The 20,847-nt window shown below is 29.3% G+C and overlaps 1 protein-coding gene across 2 annotated transcripts in view; it reads right to left on the reverse strand.

The window, feature by feature from the left end:
* LOC107446622 (transient receptor potential-gamma protein-like) overlaps nt 1–20,847 on the reverse strand; it is a 341,741-nt gene that overhangs the window by 53,264 nt on the left and 267,630 nt on the right. For both annotated transcript variants that reach the window (XM_016061317.4, XM_071187238.2), the window contains 2 exons: nt 13,623–13,857; nt 12,410–12,562 (listed from right to left, as the gene is read on the reverse strand). In XM_016061317.4, the coding sequence (XP_015916803.1) occupies nt 12,410–12,562; nt 13,623–13,857 (388 nt within the window). The remainder of the gene's footprint in view (nt 1–12,409; nt 12,563–13,622; nt 13,858–20,847) is intronic.

Consider the following 20,847-nt stretch of genomic DNA (forward strand, 5'->3'; position numbering starts at 1 on the left):
TAGCCGCAATCTGGTAAATATGGTTCTAGTAGCTAAGACAAGAAAGTGGTTGTAACTTTTGGCCTCTCATTGTTGATTTAAATTACTTTGTATTTCGCCATATCTCTGGAACTAATTACGCGAATCAAAAAAATTTTACACTATTGTAAAACTCGTTTATCAAAAGATAAGTTCATGCAAAATATAGTTCTAAAATTATTCATTAGCGTTCGGAAAAGTTTTGAATTGTAAGGCATACAAGTTTTATTCCATTTTTGAATTCGTGATTAAAAATTAAGAAATTTAGTAAAATATTTGTCGAATAGTTTTTGAGTATTAAAACTTAAAAATGAATAAGTAATTAAATATTTTTTAGTTTTTTTTCTTCAAAAAATTGTAAATCAATTCTGTTAAAATTCTGGATTTTGCCTGTTAAAATTAGAAAAAATTAAATTAATTTCTATTTATTAGTAACATTATACTGAGAAATTATAATTTTGAGTTTTCTTCTAGATTTAATGAAGGGAGATGCTACTGCTCTGAGTCAAAAATTACTGTCAAAACTACCAAAATACGGTAAAATTTACCATGTTTCGGACTTTTTGGAAACACCAAAAAGTTCGGTAATCTTTATCGAAGTGCGTAGGTATACAGTTATAGGTATACAGTAATAAAATACAGTTTTATAATAAGTGATGCAATTTGGTAATTTAATGACGATGCCTTAGAACATGGCATGAAAACCATTTATTTGGTTAAATTTACTTTTTGTTTTGTATTTTTTGCTAAATATGTGATAATAAGGACTATAAAGTTAGAAATCAGAATTTCTTGTAAATAGTGGCCATATGAACGGATAAATTACCACATGAATGATTTAAATACTGTAGATTTTGCTTTATTAACCAGAATTATGTTTTTTTTTCTCCTTTTTTTAAAACCAGAAATATGATTACCATTCAATAAGGCAATTTTTTCAGAATGTTTTCCCCGTGTACCTATTGAATGGAAATTAATCATGATTAATGATATATCCCTACTAGAAATATTTTCCTCAACTTTTTTATTGTTATGTTTCAAAACTTTATATTTTTAAAGTAATTGATATAAAAAATAAGTTTATTATTGCGATTATTAATTAGAAAACCAGATAAATACAAAATTGTTTTAAAAAGAAACGATTGTTTTTATATTTATCCAATAAGAGGTTTAAATAATAATGATATCTTTTATTATCTCAAAATTGTTAAAAAAAATGTAGAATGAGAAAATTCAAATCATTCAATTCACGACATTCAGAAATTCAACATTTACTGGATCTTATTTTGTTATATTATTTAAACACGTGCGAAGAAATTAATGTAATCAAGAAACTTCTTCATAAAGTGAAATCAGAATTAATTATCGAAATATACTTTCATAGATCAGTATGCCGAATGTAGTGTTAATAGCTGCCATAATTATATATTTTTTTAATGCTTGTCGAAAATCCAGCAAAAATATACGCACTTGTGGTGGTTGTAATTAAAGGTCTGGTCTAAAAAGGTCTGGTGGTTGTTATTAAAGCCTGTTGAAATTTTGGGTATTTCTAATTATCGCTTTTCAACTCTTCACAGTTGATGTTAGCTTCCTCGGTAGCTGTTTGTCGGACTTTTGTAGTTTATTTTTTCGCTTAAATATTGATTTGAGAACCTTAATGCGTATACTTTTGAGGCAGACTTAATTCTTGATGAATATATAAAAAGTACATATTGAAGGTGGTCGTCATGAAATATTCCGTAAATAATGTAGATGATTTACATTAAATTGGAATCTCTAATATTTCTCCAAATCCGGCATTTTTCGATTCAGTTTATTCAGTTCAATGCAAATAAAATAGAAACGGATCGTGTTTGCTATTTTCAAGCATTTAAAAAAATTTCATTAATAATTCGAATATATTGTTTCACTCATTGTTTTTATTAACTAACCAAAAGTTGGAAAAAGACCTGTAGAAAAATACTGTAAAAATAGATATACTCGGTTTTATTTAGTGTGAGGTACAAATTCGCGAAAAATCCTCATATTTTTAAACAATCACCAAGGATCTTGAAAATTAATCTGGTAATCCTAAAATTCTCTGTAAAAATTTTTTTTCTTTCATCAAGATAATCCTAAAATTTAATCATGATGTTCAAAAACTCGTCAAAAGTTAGATTTTGTTTCTTTTTTTTAGAATCACTATATATCCTCAAGTTTAATCATGTGATAATAAAATTCACTTAACAATGCCTCTTTGACAATCAATCTGTGCATCCTGAAATTCAATCATGAGAATATTAAGATACTTTTTTTTTAAAATCATTTTTCAGATCATCACTTTTACTTTACCTTTTACCTGAGACTATCTTTTATTAATAAAAAAAATCAGAAAATGAAATGCAGAATTGTTGATCGTACTGTTAAATAATTTTAGTTGGGATATGCTAGTTTTTCTTTCATTTTTCAATATCTAGTTTCCAATCATAAAATTAATCTGTATTTTCTCATGTCGGATTACGTAAAAATATTTATTTTTTAAACTTATAGTAATGTTTCCCCTTGGAAATTTTAAAATTTTTTGAATAAAATTTAATTTTAGAGCATTTTTTTAAAATTAAATGTTTTAAATTCTTAAAAGAGCACCAAAAACATATTATAGCATTATAAAATTTCATATAATACTGAACTTATAATGTTTGAAGAAATAAAAATCCAACAGAATTCTATTAGTTTTCAACTTCCACGATTAACAATTTATCTTTTTTTATCGAAGAAATAAAATTTAAATTATGTAATTAAAGCAGCTATATATTGCATATTATTGAATATAAGTAATTAAACTAATTTGATTTCAAAATATATGTAATTCATTAAACTTTGTTTTGATTTGTTTATTAATAATTATTTGCTTTAAATATTATTCGCTTTTCATATTTCTTTAATTGAGGACTTTTCTTACTCTCTTTATTATTAATATTTTATTTCATTTCAACTATATATGCGATTATTCTTCTCTTTTATTGAATTATGTTATACTTTCTCAACAGTAGATGGCGCCGCTAAATATTCTCTTGAATGCATCTGGCCGACGTCATAGATATCATTAAATGAAAAATTTCAACCATGTAAAACACACGTTAATTGATTTAGATTTGCCTTTTTTAACAACCAGAGAAAAATTTAAATTTATTTGGATATTTTGCTCGCCTTTAAAGAAAACTTAAAGGGGTTATTTAAGTATTACTTGAGATAATTGAAGAGCAAATTAATTGCGTTTATAAAATATACGGTAGACACGAAGATAGAAATCCCCGTTATTTCGCACATAAATACAAATTTTTCAAATAAGAGTATTTTTTTTTTAATTTAAAAATAAATATAATAAATTTATTTTTCACAGATAAAGTATTTAAAAAAACTCTTTCAAATTAAGAAGGGAAAAAAAATACATTGAGGAAAATTACCATAGCCTAGAATGCAAGAATAATATTTTATTTGAGTAATGGTCAATGAAGAGCATCTGCAAACCTTTTCCTTCAAATAAAATAAAAACTAAACTAAATTGTTTTAAGAAAAACTAAAAATTTTTTGGTGCAGATATTTTTCTATCGACATTAATACCAAGTAAGAGAATTTCGTACCTTAAACGTATAGAGTAACGTTCATTACTCAAAATTTAATTTGGCAAAGTACATCCATAAGGATTTGAAATTAAAAAGAGAATATTTATAGGACCCAATTTATAAGGTGCGGCAAAAAAGAAAGAAAAAATGGTAAGCAATGTTTTTAATATAACTTTATTAAAAACGTATAAATTAACAAAAGATAACAAATAAAAATAACAGTAGACTTTTAATAATAAATAAATTTAATTGGTTTCAAAGTGACCACCTACAGTGAGGCAGAAACGTAAGCGCTTATTGAAATTTTCAGCCAGGCAAGTCTTCTACCTATTATCTAATCCTGCCAAAGCGATTGCTTTAGAGTTGTGGTCCCCCGGAAAATTACCGGATCAAATGGTATTAAAAAAACATTAAATTATTTTCATTTTATTTACTGTGGTGTATTGTTGTCGGGTTTGCCATGGGAGGCATGCGAGAGGTTAACTGGAAGCTGATAAACGTCACGCCCCACAAATACCGAACTGTATTTTATTTTGGTCACAGCCCATGCTAACTTAAAATGATCTAAAATATAAACAATCAATGCCTCCTGTTGGCCACGGCGAAATTCTAAAGAGCTGACCGGTCCGTGGCGATGAAAAGTTTGGGTAGCGAAAGGGAGCCAGTCCACAGAGTCGTGTACAGAGCAAACGAACGATTTCACACTGTCGCTTTCCTTGCTTAAACAACTTTAAAATAGCAGTCAACCGTTCTTCATACACTGAGAAAAGAAGCATGGTTGATCCAACTAAAATATGGTAACATTTATCATGTCTCTCGTTACAGCAAAAAGCTCAGTAATTTTTACCAAAGCACTGTGGTAATGATTTAAGTAAAATTAAAAATAAAATAAGGTTTTATTATGCTCGATAAAATTTGTTAAATGAGGTAACTTTTGGTAGTTTTATGGCGATAACTTGGAATAAAAACCATTTATTTGCTTAAATTTACTTTCAGTTTTGTATTTTTACTGAATGTGTGGTAATACTAAGTATAATTGTGAAAACCATCCGATTAATCGTTACCATATGAACACGGAAAGAGTATTAAATGAATGGTTTAAATATCGTATATTTTGATTTTACTAACCAAAATTAGTTTTTTTTTTTGAAATTGTTTTTTTAATTAGAAATGTCATTACCATACAGTACGGTAATTTTGCCAAAATTTTTTTCTCCACGTAGTAAGATTAGATGAACCTGAATTTTAATAAATATAATTCTAACAATCAAATTAATCGTCTTAAATTAATCGTCTTTAATTAATCGTTCAAATTAATCGTCCTAAAATCTAATTGAAATTTGCAAATATTTAAACATTTTAATTCATAGATGACTGGTTGGTCTAGGTCAGAGGTCGCAAAATGGTGGTCCGCAAAAGAATCGCAAACAAACGAGGTCAAATTTCAATTCAAATTTCCCACTTACCATCTTACTGATGTGAAATTGTGAAGTCACACTCATTGAATTCATTAAATTAACTTTAATGAATTGTTATCATCGTTTGACTTTCTTTTTCTTATCTTTGTTTGTCATGTTAAATAAAAATTGTTCCACGTGTTCATTCTAAAACTTTGAACAATATTTTAATTAGTAGAACTTCTAAAAATTGCTAATTAGTCAATTTCATTTTGGAGAGAGACCTTTTTTTTAAAATTATAATCAAAATCATATTAATATTTTAGTTTTTTTTTGTTTATTGGTCTAAAGTAGTACTGATTAGAGAGTCGCATTTTCCTCTCCTATTGCTTAAAAACGTAAATAGAATCATTAGGCATTTCAACAAAATAATAGGCAATTTAACTGCTATTTACCTAAATAACTGGACCTGCAATCAAAGGCTAAAGAAAAACAGTCCTTTTAGTCATGTTAAATCACAACTGTTAATCGCTGAAAATATTGAACCTCTTTATCTTCATAGCAATCTTAGTACTTGCTTGGATCTTTCCAATGTTAGTTTCCATGAAAGCCTCCCTACCATGCTTGACAAGAAAGACTGTGTGCCTGATTTCCTCAGACAATTGTCCCTGGAAATCATCAATAAAATCCCTCCAAACGACATCAAAATATTCTCTGATGGCAGTAAAATGGATAGACAGACTGGCAGTGGGGTATTTATTGAAACACCTCGAGAGAACTACACTCTTCATCAACGAAACCCCGATTTTTGCTCCGTCTTTCGAAGCGAACTAATTGCAATTGACAGGGGACTAGAGAAAATCTTGAGTGAAGGGCACCTTGGAAATACTTGGATACTATCTGACAGCCGTAGTTCAATTCAACACCTCAAAAATTGGGCCCTCATTGGAGATAAAACCAGTTTTTCGATCTTACAAAAAGTAAAGCTCATTTCCCAACAGCATGAGGTCCACTTTCAATGGATCCCGTCCCACGTCGATATCCACGGCAACGAGTTGGCTGACACTCTTGCAACGAAGGGACTAGACCATCCAGTCCCCTCCACCTCAGAGCTTACATACCTTGAACTTTTTGCAAGGCAAAAGGCCCAGAACAAACAAAAGTGGCTGCTTCCACCTATTCACTACTGGTATAAAGCAAAAAGACCAGGACTCTCTCTATCTCTCCCTGGGGACAGGCAAACCAACACCTGCCTATCCCGACTGGCCAGTGGACACCTGAAAAGTCTCAAATTTTCTGCAAATCAAAAGATCTTTCCTCTTTGCCCTAAATGCCAACAAAACCAGGCATCACCTGAGCACATCTTGATCTGTTTAGGGCTGGACTGGAACGATATTCATTCCTCTCCCATTCTGGTTTCGGATTTTCTCAATATCAACGGATTCATTGATCTGGTCTGACCCCGTCAGACCAGATGGGAATTAGCAACAACAACAACAAAATAATAAAAGCTGAGTTTGATCAGGCAAAAATTTTTATAAAAAAAATAAATTTATATGTTAAAGCATTGATCTTTCCTAAATGTTTTATAGTACAAAAACAAATCAAATTAAGCAAATAATAGGACTTAAGGAAAGAAACAACTAGCCTTTTAAAGTTTTGTGTTAGTAATTAACCTTTTCTACTGTACTCGAAAGCTTAATAAGTTTTTAATTATAGTAGCTTGAGAATAATGTGTCAACACTAGCCATAAGAGTGATTTGTTTGTCTATGTCTATGCCTATTATAGGTCAGCTAAAAAAAGCAAATAGGAAATATCGTGTTTTATAATTTAATATTTAAAAATTAAGAGTATTGTTAGAGTATTACATATTAAAGTGAATAATAGTTTTGCTAACTTGCCTAAATATAAGGAGAAATTTTGAGTGATAAATAATAGAATTAAGTTCACATTATCCCCTTACTTCCCTATAAATTACTCTAGAGAAATAAAAATGAATCAGAAACTTAGATTTTAAGCAATTTTTTACACAATTATAGCAGAATTTAGGTGGGAAAAGTTTATTTTTCCGCGTATTTTGCAATATATTTGAAACAAATTACGGATTTCTAAATAAAAAAGTCTTTGCGTCTATTTTTTAAAAAATTTTTTTCATCGATATTTTCGGGCAAAAATTAACCTTTTTAACTTATTGTAGAAATGATTAAAAAATTTTGAATAGTAAAAATATATATTACATGAGAATGTAATTAATGAAACATAAAAATGTTTTAAGGCAGCGTTTCGATGCCTAGTAAATATTATTTGAATGCCAAAACTTGAAGTTTGCGTTTTAGACCTTAAATTAATTCGTGAGAATTCTTATTTGTGAATATTTATTCATTTGAAAATATTCTGCTGATATTTTTAAAAATTAAAAATACTGATTTTTGAATACTTATTACCCAGAAAATATTTTATTGGTTTCTTAAAATTTTTAAAATTGCTTGTTTTATAATATTTATTTCCCTAAAAATATCCTACTGTTTCCTTTAAAATTTTACAAATATTTTTATTTGAATATATATTTCCCTGAAATTATTCCTTTCATTTCTCTAAAGTTTTAAAATATTTACTTTTCAGAAAATATTCTACTGATGTCTTTAAAATTTATGACTGTCTTATTCAGATTATTCGAAAACAATAAAATCCTGGTTCTATTCTGAAAAACAGTGAGACTAATTTTATGATCCTAATTTGAATCTTTTGTAGTCATTACAATAGGGCACTTTTTCTATGTGTCTTTTCAGATTTAATCTCATTAAGAGTCTAATTACGAAGAAAGGGACCAGTGCATAATTATTCAAAATTAATTGATTTTTGATTAGCATTGCTAAAAGATAACATGCACAACATCCAAAAACCTAATGAATTTTGTTTAGTTTTGAAACTTTTATTTGAGATTCAATATCGATGATCAAAATTCAAATAAAATGACAGGAAATTAAAAAAAAATGAGAATAAGCTTTGCAAAAACAAAAGAAAACAAATCGCAATATTTTGCCATTGCGTTTAGATTTCCAGTAGGAAATGAGTATGCTTTAAAAATTCCTTATACTATATATCGCTCATGGGCTGCAATAGTGGCACAACTCAAATAACACGCGTTTTGGACTAAGAACAGGTGTAAATACGGAAATACACATTCTTTCAGCAGCAATACTAGCACAACTCATAATTCAACTTGAAGGTAATCTCTTCTTTTAAGCAAACTAAAGCATTTCCTATGCATTTTGCTTAGCAATGAAAACTTTAAACCCACTTATCTCATAACTTGATTTTTTGAGTTGTGCCGCTATTGCAGCCCATGAGCGATATATCTCAAAATTAAGTATTTTGATTTAAATCTGCAAAATTATGAAAGATAAACGAAAGTGTCACCGTTTTTATTGGTATTCTTAGAATTGCTAAAAGACGACACGCATAATATTCATAAAAATAATGAATTTATTTAGTTTTGAAACTTTTATTTGAGATTCAATACAGATGATCGAAATTCAAATAATTTAACATAGATTAAAATAAAAAAAATTAAGAAAATAATTTTTGTAAAATTCACATTATTTTAGCATTGCGGTTAGAATTGAAGTCTACCATCTCTCAAAATGAAATTTCTAAAATGCAAAAAGGTTTTTATTGAGGTTCTTTTCGTGAGTTCATAAATAAGTGAAATATCCATCAGTGTTTTAGATCAATGTATCGACCCACGAATTAGGTCACTTCACGTGGATAGATTGCTTTTCATTTTTCTTAACCTTTTCTTTTACACCAACAATGTTTTAAAAGGGTTCACCAAATAGGGCATTCATTTATAGAAATCCTTACAATTTATGTTCATAAAAATCTTTGCTTATTTAGAAATTAGTTCGTGCATTTTTTTAAAAAAAAATATAGAAATCCTCAAAATTCATAAAACTATTCATATTTATTTAAATAATCTCAAACTAGTTACACATGTTCCTTAAATTTATTTAAATATTCAAAATGCATAAACTATAAAAGTCTAAAAAATTTAGTATGAAATTTAGTATAAACGTCTTAAAAGTTTAGGAACTAGTTCTGATTTTTTAAAGCCTCAAAAGTAACAAATATTTCGTTGAAAATTTTAATCACTTATTACTGCACGGAGAAAAAAAATTCTGATAAAATTACCACACTGTATGGTAATGATTTTTCTGGTAAAAAAAAACATAATTCTCATACGGTAAAAAATACGGTAAATAAAAATACACGGTATTTAAACCATATATATTCATAAATTAGTCGATACATATTTTTTAAATTTATAAAAAATCTCAAAATGCATGAACTAAAGTATAAAAATCTTTAAAATTTATAAATTAGTTTATATTTTTCAAACCCTTAAAGTTTACAAATATTTTGTTGAAATATTTAATCGTATTTCTTGCACGAAGAAAAAAATTCTAGTTAGAGTACTGTATTGTATGGTATTGCCATTTCTAGTAAAACAAAATATACTGTATTTAAACCATTCAGTCGGTAACTTTTCAATTCATATGGTAATAGTTTACTGGAAATTCTGGTTTTCAGTATAGTTCTTATTACTGCATGCTTAGTAAAATATACAAAACTGAAAAATGAATTAACGAAATAAATGATTTTTATGCCATACTCTGAAGTATCCTGATAAAATTAGCAAATTTTACCACATTTATCGAATTTTATCACATATTGTAAAACTCTATTGTATTGCTGATTTTACCGAAATCATTACTAAAGTGCTTTGGTAAAAGTTACCGGGTGTTTTGGTGTTTTCATAGAGCTAGAAACACGATAAATTTTACCATATTCTGGTAAAATTTCTGGTAAAAAAATTTCATCTTGCTTATTTGATTAAAAAATAATTTAAATCTTAGCACCATTTTTTTGTGAAAAGTTTACTTACTACTGCTCAATGGGGCTATTAAATAGTAAGGGACTGTATATGACAGAAATTACGATTTTTTTTTCTATAATGCTTAGGAAAACATGGAGAAACTCATAACGGGATATTGTACGTTATGCTCACATGTCATGTTGTTACTTAAAAAAATTTTCCTGAAGAAGAACGACAATACCTGCATGAATTCCCTAAAATTTTGACGTATGATTACCAATGTTATTCAAGGGTATTTCATCAAAACTGAAGTTAGTGACAGATGTCAGCACAAACTAAAAGTGGATAAAATAGTTTTTAATGGACTTCAAAGCCAGTGAAATTGGAGTTAAGTACATTAAAGAAAGCCTTTGGAAAGGATTACTTCAAGGTTTATTTATTCATTGAAGAATTTAGGGATATTCTTAACATTTAGAATTGAAATAGTTAGTGATAACGAGAAAACTATATAGATTAACTCAAGTCAATTTCCACTTCAATTTTTAAAAATTGAGAAATTTCCAAATGAATTTCGAACAAAAATTATTGTTAGAAAAAATGGGAAAAATCTCGGCATTATACAAAAAAATGTTAAAGTCATTGAGAGGATTTGCATAAGTTCTACAGCAAAGGAAAAGAAAAGATCAAAAAGAAAGAAATATAGAGTTTTTTATTTTATTAAGACGATTCTAATTTAAACGAAAAACATTATTTCAAAATCTATTTTATGTAACATCGTGGTGAAGATCAAGAAGCTGATAAATGAAAATTCTCAAGCTACTTTCCCAACTATGTATTTGTCCAACTCCTGTACGTGTATGTTATGTCTAAGTGGGGCAACTTCAGATATTAAACCATCTTAAGTTTTCGCATGTATGAGAAAAAAAAGTATGTTAAGCAACAGATAAAATTATCAATGAAGAAAGATTCATTACATTTATCAGAGTAGAAAAATTTACCAAAACTGCATACAAAAGACGTACAATTTAGTTTTTGTGGTCTTAACCTACATAGGAGGTTATTAAAGTATGCAAGTTAGGATTCGGCCAAAATCTATGTCAATTTTTTTGAAACGCATTGCATTAATTTCGGGAATTTATTTTGTTTAGATATTTACAAATGGACTCCGCGAGAACTCAAAATGAACCTATCAAAAATTGCGCAAATATTCCTGCAGACGCTGAAATCATTCTTATATTAACTGATAATTATACAACAACTGTTTGTCAACAATCAGTTTTATGTTTCAAAATCATCATATATCGGATTTAAACCTATTTATATGATGATACGTTGTTGGATGAAATATCTCCCAAAAAAAATTTGCAGAAAACCATGAAAAAGAAATTTACAATAATTAATCTTAATCTACTTACACTATTAAGAAACATATATGATCAACACATTCTGTGAGTGCCCAGATTTATATAACAAGAGAATATATTGTTTATTTATTTATATAAGCTCATTGAAGCGCAAGTAGTATGTTCGCAGACTTTTCATTTAATACAATTAAACTATTTGTTATTGCCTAACTTTTTCTATTTGATTCTTATTACTCCAATTACCCGGAAAAAACAATTTGGTGAAATCTACATTTTAAAAATAAGCAAAAAATTATCAAAACTAAACGATTGTAGAGTATTTAATTTTTTAAATACGCAAAAGATTATTTACATCAAATGATTGCAGAGCATTTCACTTTTCAAATGAGCAAAAGATTATTTAAACCAAAAGATCGAAAAGTGCATTTAATTTAGTAGAATTTGATATTTATAAGTATAATATATTAGAATAATATATTAGATATTAGACTTCGGTAGTTAACACGAAATAGTTAAGTTATTAGTAAGAAGCATTCATTTAAAATGCATGCCCGCTGTACCGTGACTTTTGTTATCCTTTACATACCTTTTAATAATGTTGAAATTTTTTATAGACTTCCGAGTACACGATGCTAAATTTTTGGACTCACTCATTTAGCACCTCTGCTTGATGGGTTTATGGCTTAAATTCTAGAATGAAATTTATAGTCAAATGTATAAAAGCATTGCGAAAAGTAGTTTGCGGCAGTTGTATTTCAATAAAAATTGCAATGTATAGAGATGAAAAATATTTGCATAATCAAGTAGCTGATATAACAAACTCTATGTTTCACTTCTTGTCGATTCTTACGAGCACATTCTTCCCCATACATTTGAATAGACTTTTATTCTCAAAGGACGGAGAGAAAATAAAAGTACTCACCAAAGTTGTATGTTCAAGAATCCAAAACTCTCTGAAAGTATTAAATTGGAACTTACCTTTCAAATCCTTTTAATTGATTTTTAACAATGTTTCCAGATTAATCTCAATTTAATTAGGAAAATTATTTTTGATTTTAAATTGACGCACAATTTTATTAAGAAGCAAAATATATAATTAACTTTAAGAATGGAAATGATAAAAGCAAAGAAATGCGTAAAAGACATACCCATTACCCAAGTAAGAATAATTAACTCAACAACACTGGGAGGTGCTCCACGTTTTGTAGTGACATCACTATGTAGACGATGTCTCATTTCTTCTGTACCAAACCATTCTACGACTACAGTCTCGATTCGTTGTGATGCCAAGATTAAGAGAACTAAATAAATAAAAATATTAATCTTTAGTCATAATTATTAATTTCAAAACTAGTGAAATATTTTTCTCATGAACTAGCTTAAGAGAGAATTGGATGTCAAAATGACAATCATGTTTTAAAAGTTAATGATAGTTCCTGTTTTAAAATGATATATTTAAAATGTTTTTTCTCTTTAGTTACGTTATTGAGAGGTTCTAGAAGTAGGAGAGTGTCATCACCTATGACGATCCTTGTTTAAAGTAACCAACGCACAGTTTAAATACTATGTCGCACAAGGAACTCAAATTGATAAACAAAACTGTGTTCATAAAGTTTATGATTAAAGTCAAGCCTTCCCTTAATTATTATGTAGTCCCTTTTTTGAGAGTTTTTATGCTTTGCCAAAATGTCAAGAAACTAATAGGTCATTAAGACTTTTTGTTTATAACATAATTAAATTCATATACTCGACAAATTTTAATTTTATGTAAATTTTGCGTTAAATGCAATAAAAAGTCTATGAGCACTTTTAAATTAGTAAAACTCATTAAACCATTACATTTGAACTACACTGAAGAGCCAGAAAAACTGGTACAGGCATGAGTATGTACAGCGCTGTGATCGGCAACGCGTGTATAAGACAACGAGTGTCTAGCACAGTTCTTAGATCGGTTACTGCTGCTACAATGCCAGGTTATACAGATTTAAGTGAATTTGAAAAAAAAAAGTTTTCAATATTTAGGGTAGCTAACATAAATAATGAAACTTGCTTAATACGTTATATGGATCACAGAAAAATGGTTTTTAAAGAAAGATAGCACAATCAATGTAGAACATTAATGTAATGGTTTAAAAAAACATTATTCAATGCCATAAAATGATTTTGCCCCTGCTTAGAAATATACAAAGTAATTTTCAAATGAAATTCGAATTTAGCTGACAAAGTATGAGAAACTTTTCATGTCACTGTTGAAGGAGCAAAAATGGAATGTTGTACATATGATTAAAGAAGAGTTTTATTCAATTCCCATGGTTCATGCCAGAAGGTATCTAAAGAAAAGCAAGATGAATAAATACTTACATAAAAAGGTAACGTATGATGCGGAATGACAAATGAATTTGATAAAAGGTTTTCGCAGTGTTCTTCCTAAGTGTGATTTTGGAGCTATTATATAGGCTGTGCAGAAGACTGGAAACATCAAACCTATCCTTGTAATCTCAGCTACTTGAAGAAGAATATTTTTCCTTCGAAATCCTGGAAGGCCCTCATACCAGATGGATGCGAGAAGTTGTTGGACGTTCGGATGAGCACAAAACTAAAACAAACAAACATTCTAGAAACAAATATTGTAGAATAGACTCACTTCCAATGTGTTATGTGAAATAAAATCATTTTGGAAAGAACACGATTTCCTATTACAAAACTGGCTGGTATCAACGCTTTTTATTTTTAAAATGTATTATTTTTTAAATTTACTTCCATGTACTTTTAGATCACAGAAGCCCACAGGAAATATTCATATGGACTTAGATTTAAAAAGATGCATATAGTTTGTCTTTGGCAACAACTCCCCTCGTCATTGGTTTAAAGCGAGTGACAATGACTATGGTTACAAGAATTAACTATTTCCAGTGGGGTGTTGGGTCAATATTTAAGACAGGTTTTGGCTCGGATCGGAAAAAGAAGCTCCTCCCCTTCTAGAAATGCACTCTTTCTTGTTTCCATAGTTGCCTTAGCCTTTGGGGAGTTCTTTCTATAAACAAACTATATTAGCTACAAAATAATATCAAATTCATTATTTTTTTAGAGAAGATAGGTAGGTACTTTATTTACGTTGGACTAGAGCTGCACAATGGACTATTGGCGACAATCTGGGAAACCTAACTGAGGATGATCCAATTTTGATCTTCTGCAGAGGGGATGGCTTCGGCCTGCGTGAAGTTGGTGGAATCGAGGACCGTGCACCCTCGGTCCCTACACATGCTGATTAAAGTGATAACATACCCGATTACTGACCGCAACCAGTGAGGTTTGACTTCGATGTTCTTCTGGGAACCGTGCCCTTACGATCAATCCACTGCATTACTTTTTTAGAGAAGAGCTTTAATCCATAAAAGTCTCTTCATATAGTGAAAAACATCTGTATGAAAGAAGTGTTAATTTGTTTATGGATGATTTTCCAAAAGCATAACAATGTCACATTCAAATTAAATTTCGCAATATTGGCTTGAGTGCTCTAAAGAAGAAGATCTAATTCTTATTAAAGTTCTAAATTGAAATCTCTCAAGTTTTAAACTGAGGTGTGAAATAGTTTCTGCTGCCATTTTCTTCTTCAACAGTTTTATTATACAAAAAAGCATTTTTTGAAACGTAATACGTATTATGATGTGTAATAATGTGATGATTCTATTAAAATTATTTAAATCTGCATTTTGAAGATTGATGTTACGACCAGCATCGTTGAAGTGGGTTCGCTTTATTTTCTCTTGTTAAGTGACTTATAAAGAGTATGTATCATTGTTATTTAGAATTTTTAAAGCTATTTCAGTTTTTAAGAATTGTGATTTGGAAATGTCAATCTTTAGGAGAATCTTCCTCATACTATGTAGAATTTCTTTCTGTTACTATTTGAACTGTAAAAAAAAAGTATTGTGCTTTGACTTCAGCTCAAAATATAAGAATTTTTATTATCAATATATTGTGATAGACAAAGCTAATTTTTTGATGCAATACTTGTATCACAACTTGTTTTTGGAAATAATGAACGATTCTTTTAAAAAGATGCTAGTCACAAGTTTTAATAGTCATATCAAAATGTAAAAATTAAATTTACAAGGGAGAGTGGAAAAAGAGTGGCCTTCCCAACGGCAATGACTGGTACTAAGTGATGAAGCTTTAGTGTGACAACTAAACCAACCCGTCCTGGTGTGTGAATGCAAGAGTTTTCCCATAGAACTTAAGTTAACTTTTTATTTCTATAATAAAAATTGCCTTTTTTTAGTATAATGTAACTACAAGTAATAAAACTGCATAGTAACAAAGTAATTTCCAGAATTTAATTGAATAGTAAATTGCATTAACAGAGGGAAAAATTGTTTTAGCATAGTTTCCTTTAAATGATTGCACTTTACTTCAAATGTTTCCAATGATATGTTGCTATTATTAAATGATTTTTGAAATTATAGAAGATTTTTAAAAAATGAGGTCAAAAATTTGTTAATTAGTTAAATTATGTTTCATTTTTAAGATAAATTCTCTGGGAGTAAAACTGACAACATTGCGGCACTCTGCGTTTTTAAGAAATTTTTTTTCTGAATTAAATTTTTCTCCTTTTTAAAATCTGTTAATTGGAAAGTATAACCACTCCAATTGCTTCAGTGAATTGTTTTCTAACTATAAGATTGTTTTTTCTTTCTAAAACATTTAACAACTGTTTTCTTAAACATTTAACTTCTTTATTTTATTTATGAAAAAACAAATCAAACAAAAAGCAAGTAATTTCTATCTCTATTTAGATATTTGACATCACCAAAAATATGCTAATTATAGACGACTATTCAGATATTGCTCTCGGTTGCGTAATATGAAATCATGCGCTGGGATACGCTAGGAAACTTTGCAGCAACTTGAAGCTTTACAATAAAGAATGGTATGCATTAGAGATGGGTAAATACATATTTATTTGTAATCAGTTACAAACTGATACTGCTCAACTAAGTATCAGTTACCAAAATCTGATATTTTTAGTATCAGATACATATCAATCTTAAATTAGAGAATAAATAAATAATGAAGTGAAAATTATTACGTAAAATTTCTATTGCTTTTATTAAAGTTACAAGTTTATATTAAATTGACAATGCTCAAATTGAAATTTGATTCGCTGAAATCGCAAATTTAGAAATAGCTTTGCTCCTATAAAAAATAAGAATTAAATCCAATGCAAATATTTAGTTAAAAAAATAAACATTATTCAAAACTATTAGTTAGTTACTTAATAAATGAAGGAATTTCGGGCATATAATTCTCCGTAGGTCAACATCGAAGGAGTAGAATCCTTTTTCCATCTTATGTGGACCTAAGAGACCTTTTTTCCGCCGTTTTAGATTTTCGATTAATTTTGTAATTTTCATTTCATTTCTTGTTTTTAACAAATTTGCGAGAAAAACTATCATTTGACAACATTATATCTTGAAAAAAAAAGCCAGAAATGAAAGCGTCAAAGGAATAGCCTAGGAAAAAATTAGTGTCGGAAAAAGAGAAATAACGTATGAAAAGGAGAAATAGCTCTAGAAAAGAGAAATAGCGCTTTATAATTTTAAGTACCACTATAGAAACATTCCACCAAAATGCACAAGAAGAAGATTATGCATTTAGTTGTTTTGAATGAGAGATTAAATAGATGCCTGTCCTTAAAGTTTTAAAAACTTTACATTATGAAGGCTGATGCTTATAAAAACTAATTTGGGTAATACTGAAAAGATGCCTCAACGTCAATTACAAGAAAACCAAGAGATTTTTGTAAAATCTGGTAGAAAGCAAACGTTTAATGCTTAACTAGCTTACAAAAAATGGTGTTTCTAGAATAGTATTTTTATAATTTTGTTTAATAAAATCAATAAAGATCCGGAAATACAGCACGATACATTTCTGAAAATCTTATTGTTCGCCTTTCTTGTATTTTACTTTTTTTTGCCCAGTACAGTGAAAATTCAATAGCGGTTTATTTGTTAAATAAAGAGGATTAAAGGCACATTTTGAATTTCCCACCTTCTTTTCATTGAGTTCGATCGGGGGAAAGAGAATGTTTTTTGATTTTTTTTTCGTCTTAGATTTTTAAAAATGCATTCCATATTTCCATCATTTGAAAATGCATTCCAAATGCATTCCATAAATTACAAAAAATGAAAAAAAAAAAAAAAAGGAAATTTGGTCATGTTCAAGTTAATGCATAACTAAGCGATGACGTTTTCTGTTAATTTGCACGGAGAAAAAAATTCTGGTGTAATTATCCCATTGTTGGGTAATGACATTTCTGGCAAAAAAAAAACACCATAGTTCTGTTTAATAAAACCAAAGTTTACGGTATTTAAACCATTCATTTGGTAGTTCATAAGGTAAGGACTTACTGGAAGGTTTGGTTTTGAAGTTCTTATTACCACATATTTAGTCAAAAATGGGAAACGTAAATTTAACCGAATAAATAGTTTTTATGCCATGCTCTAAGACATTACGATAAAATTACCAAACTTTATCTCGTATTATAAAACCATATTTAACAGTTGATTTTACGAAAATCATTACCAGCTCTTCGGTAAAAGTTACAGAGATTTTGTTCCGAATATTTGCTTAGAGATTTTTAAGACATATTTGATTAATGAGGGTATTTTTTAGGATTAATTTATGCAACGATTATTTATGTACTATGGATTAATTATGAAATACAAACATATTGGAAAATTATCTCTTTAATGGTATGTTTCTTTTACAAACAGATTTAAGGTATTTCGCTAATAGTTTTTGACATTTTTTAAGAACACAACAGGATTTATTAATAGGGTTTAGTTTTTATGATAATTTGATTATTTTTAGTTGTACTGATTTTGATTTAATTAAAGATATTTATCCTAAAGAACTTAATTTAATAAAGACTAACTCATATAAAAGGGCCAGTTTATTGGATCTTGAAATTAAACTTCATTATGATGAAATTTTAATTAGATTATATGATAAAAGAGAGATTTTGAGTTTAATGTTATTAGTTTAACATATTTTAATTCCAATTTATACTCTAAATATTTTAAAAATATTTTTAATTAATCAAATTCTTAAGTTTAAATTTATTTGTAATAATAAAACGGATTTTCTTACAGCTATTAAGAATTTCAGAATTATTTCGGACAATAATAAGTTTCCTTGGAATTATGTACCTATAATCTTTTGATTCAAAATGTTTTAAAGATGTTCAATTAATTTGGTCTATTTTTAAGCCCGAATAAGTAGACCTATTCGGTGAAGATTTTTTGTTCCTGATGAATAGCGATGGCAGTACTTAATTAAAAGGGTTTTTTCCCCCCTTCATTCGGGACTTCTTTTCATATTTTTCGAAAGAGGACAGCACTGGATTTTTCTTAATTTCACATAATTGTCTTAAAGATCTGATAATTAATATTTTTTCATTTATTTTAGCTGTAATTTGTCTTTATATGTAAACTTGTTATTCTCAGTATACTTTTGACTAGAATTATTTTCGTTTCAAATTAAGTTTCCTTGGGTATTCAATTTTATTTTGAGGTATTGTATTTTATTCGTATTTTGTTTTCCATGATGGGGTCTCGGGAAGCAGTTTTTTAGTTTAACCTCTGACTACAGAAAGGCTCCAGTATGTTAGCATATCAGGGTGCCCCTGATGAAGTACTGTTTGTGCTAATATGCGTGCCTTTAACATTTGTTTGGCTTTTATTTAAATTGTCATTTAAATTGTTTGCTTAAGACAATTTTGGCTTTAGCTGCTTATAGCGCTTTTCCATTTTGACGTATGTGACTTAAATTTCTGGTCTTCATTTTTGTTTTATTCAATGTTCATACTTATACGACATTTTTGGTGTTCTGACAGAACCAGACAAACAGTAAATTTAACCATATTTTTCCTCAGTATAGAAGGACTTTGAACGTAGGACAAGCTTTCTAATCTTGAAAAAAATTCCAAGTGCTTTTAAGTTGTACCCTTTCAATTTTCCAATTGAATAGATTAGCATCCTGTTCGCATCACAAGTTTTCCAATTAGCTATTTGCAAACGTCCTTGAAGTAATTAAAATTTTCTTTGACTGAAACTAAATAACAAATTCTTCAAAAATTGCAACTCCTTTCAAATAAAATATTTTATCACAGGTATACTTTTTTCATAAGTTCCTAATTTTCGAGAGTATCTAAAAAGAATCGTTGCTGTAATAAAGTGTTAATTTATTTTTGCAATATATATATATATATATATATATATATATATATATATATATATATATATATATATATATATATATATATATATATATATATAGAGAGAGAGAGAGAGAGAGAGAGAGAGGAGAATGTGTAAAAATGGGCACAGGTGTAAATATGGGCACCCCTCCCTAGTAGATATGGGAGCTACTGAAGAGTGGCGGCAAGGACTGTATATGGCGCCAGTTGCTAATAGAAGATTGTACAGAGCAGTTGGAACCATTCTTTCAAGTAGTGTGGATGCAACGTGAGTTATTGTGCAAATTGGTGTTTATTCTGGACCGCAAACTTTTGAGAGGTATGTGAAATCGTTTTCTTTTCATGTACTTATGTTTAGTTAAAAATAATCTCACAGTGATATCCGGAAAGCGGAGATCTTAAGCTATTTTTTGAAGCACACGCTTTTAGGTTACATGTGATAGTGGCCATCCTTCTTAGGTGGGGTGGGTGCAAATATGGGCCCCCATTTAAAGGGTGCCCATAATTACACCAACTTTTTTTTAGTGGAGTTAAGCATATCAGGCTCTAGTTATGCCAACTGATAAGGCCGCTGAAATACCACAATGTTCCCCGGGAACTTCAAGTGCAATTTCTCCGTTCGACATATCTCCTGCTCCCAACATTAAGAAGAGAACCACTACTCGCGGAAGCAAAGCAGCAAGGTCCAGCCTCATCACCGGATTAGCATACAAGAATCAGTTGACCAAGACGCTTGACAAAAGTGCTCTCAAGAAAACGTCCTTGAGTTTTCCCGGGGTAAGAGACCGGCCAGGGGGCAGGGTCGGAAGACGAAAGGCCTTCAAAAAAAATAAAATTCGGCCCACGCAACGATACGATTCATCATCGGACTCATCAGACTCGATGACCCTACAGCGATGATGATACCAATCTAATAAATGTCAACGGTGGGGATAAACCAGAGTCAAGCGATGCAACTTGCAGTTTTTGTGATGGAAAGTTCTCTGAAGACACTCGGGGAGAGGTGTTGGTGAGATGTGTTATGTGCCAAATGTGGGCACTGTGCCGGGGCTGAAAGAGCCAGTTATGTTTGCGATTTCTGTAAATAATTTTTTTCCTGTAATAAATAAATTCTCTACCATTTTGTATTGTTTTATCCTGCTTTTAAACTAATTTTGGTGACTTTTTTGAAGAGGGCCCATATTTACACCCCATTTTTTCTGGGGCTTTTTTAAAAGATTTTTGAAAATCGTCGTTTTTGAAATGAAATAATTGATGTTAATCATTGTTTTGCCTTCTTGCATTTAGGAAACTTGTTATAGTTGTTAATGAAAGATAAATATCTAG

Source organism: Parasteatoda tepidariorum, chromosome 11, assembly GCF_982258835.1.
Source record: "Parasteatoda tepidariorum strain Cologne lab strain chromosome 11, Ptep-v5.0, whole genome shotgun sequence".
Taxonomy (NCBI): domain Eukaryota; kingdom Metazoa; phylum Arthropoda; class Arachnida; order Araneae; family Theridiidae; genus Parasteatoda; species Parasteatoda tepidariorum.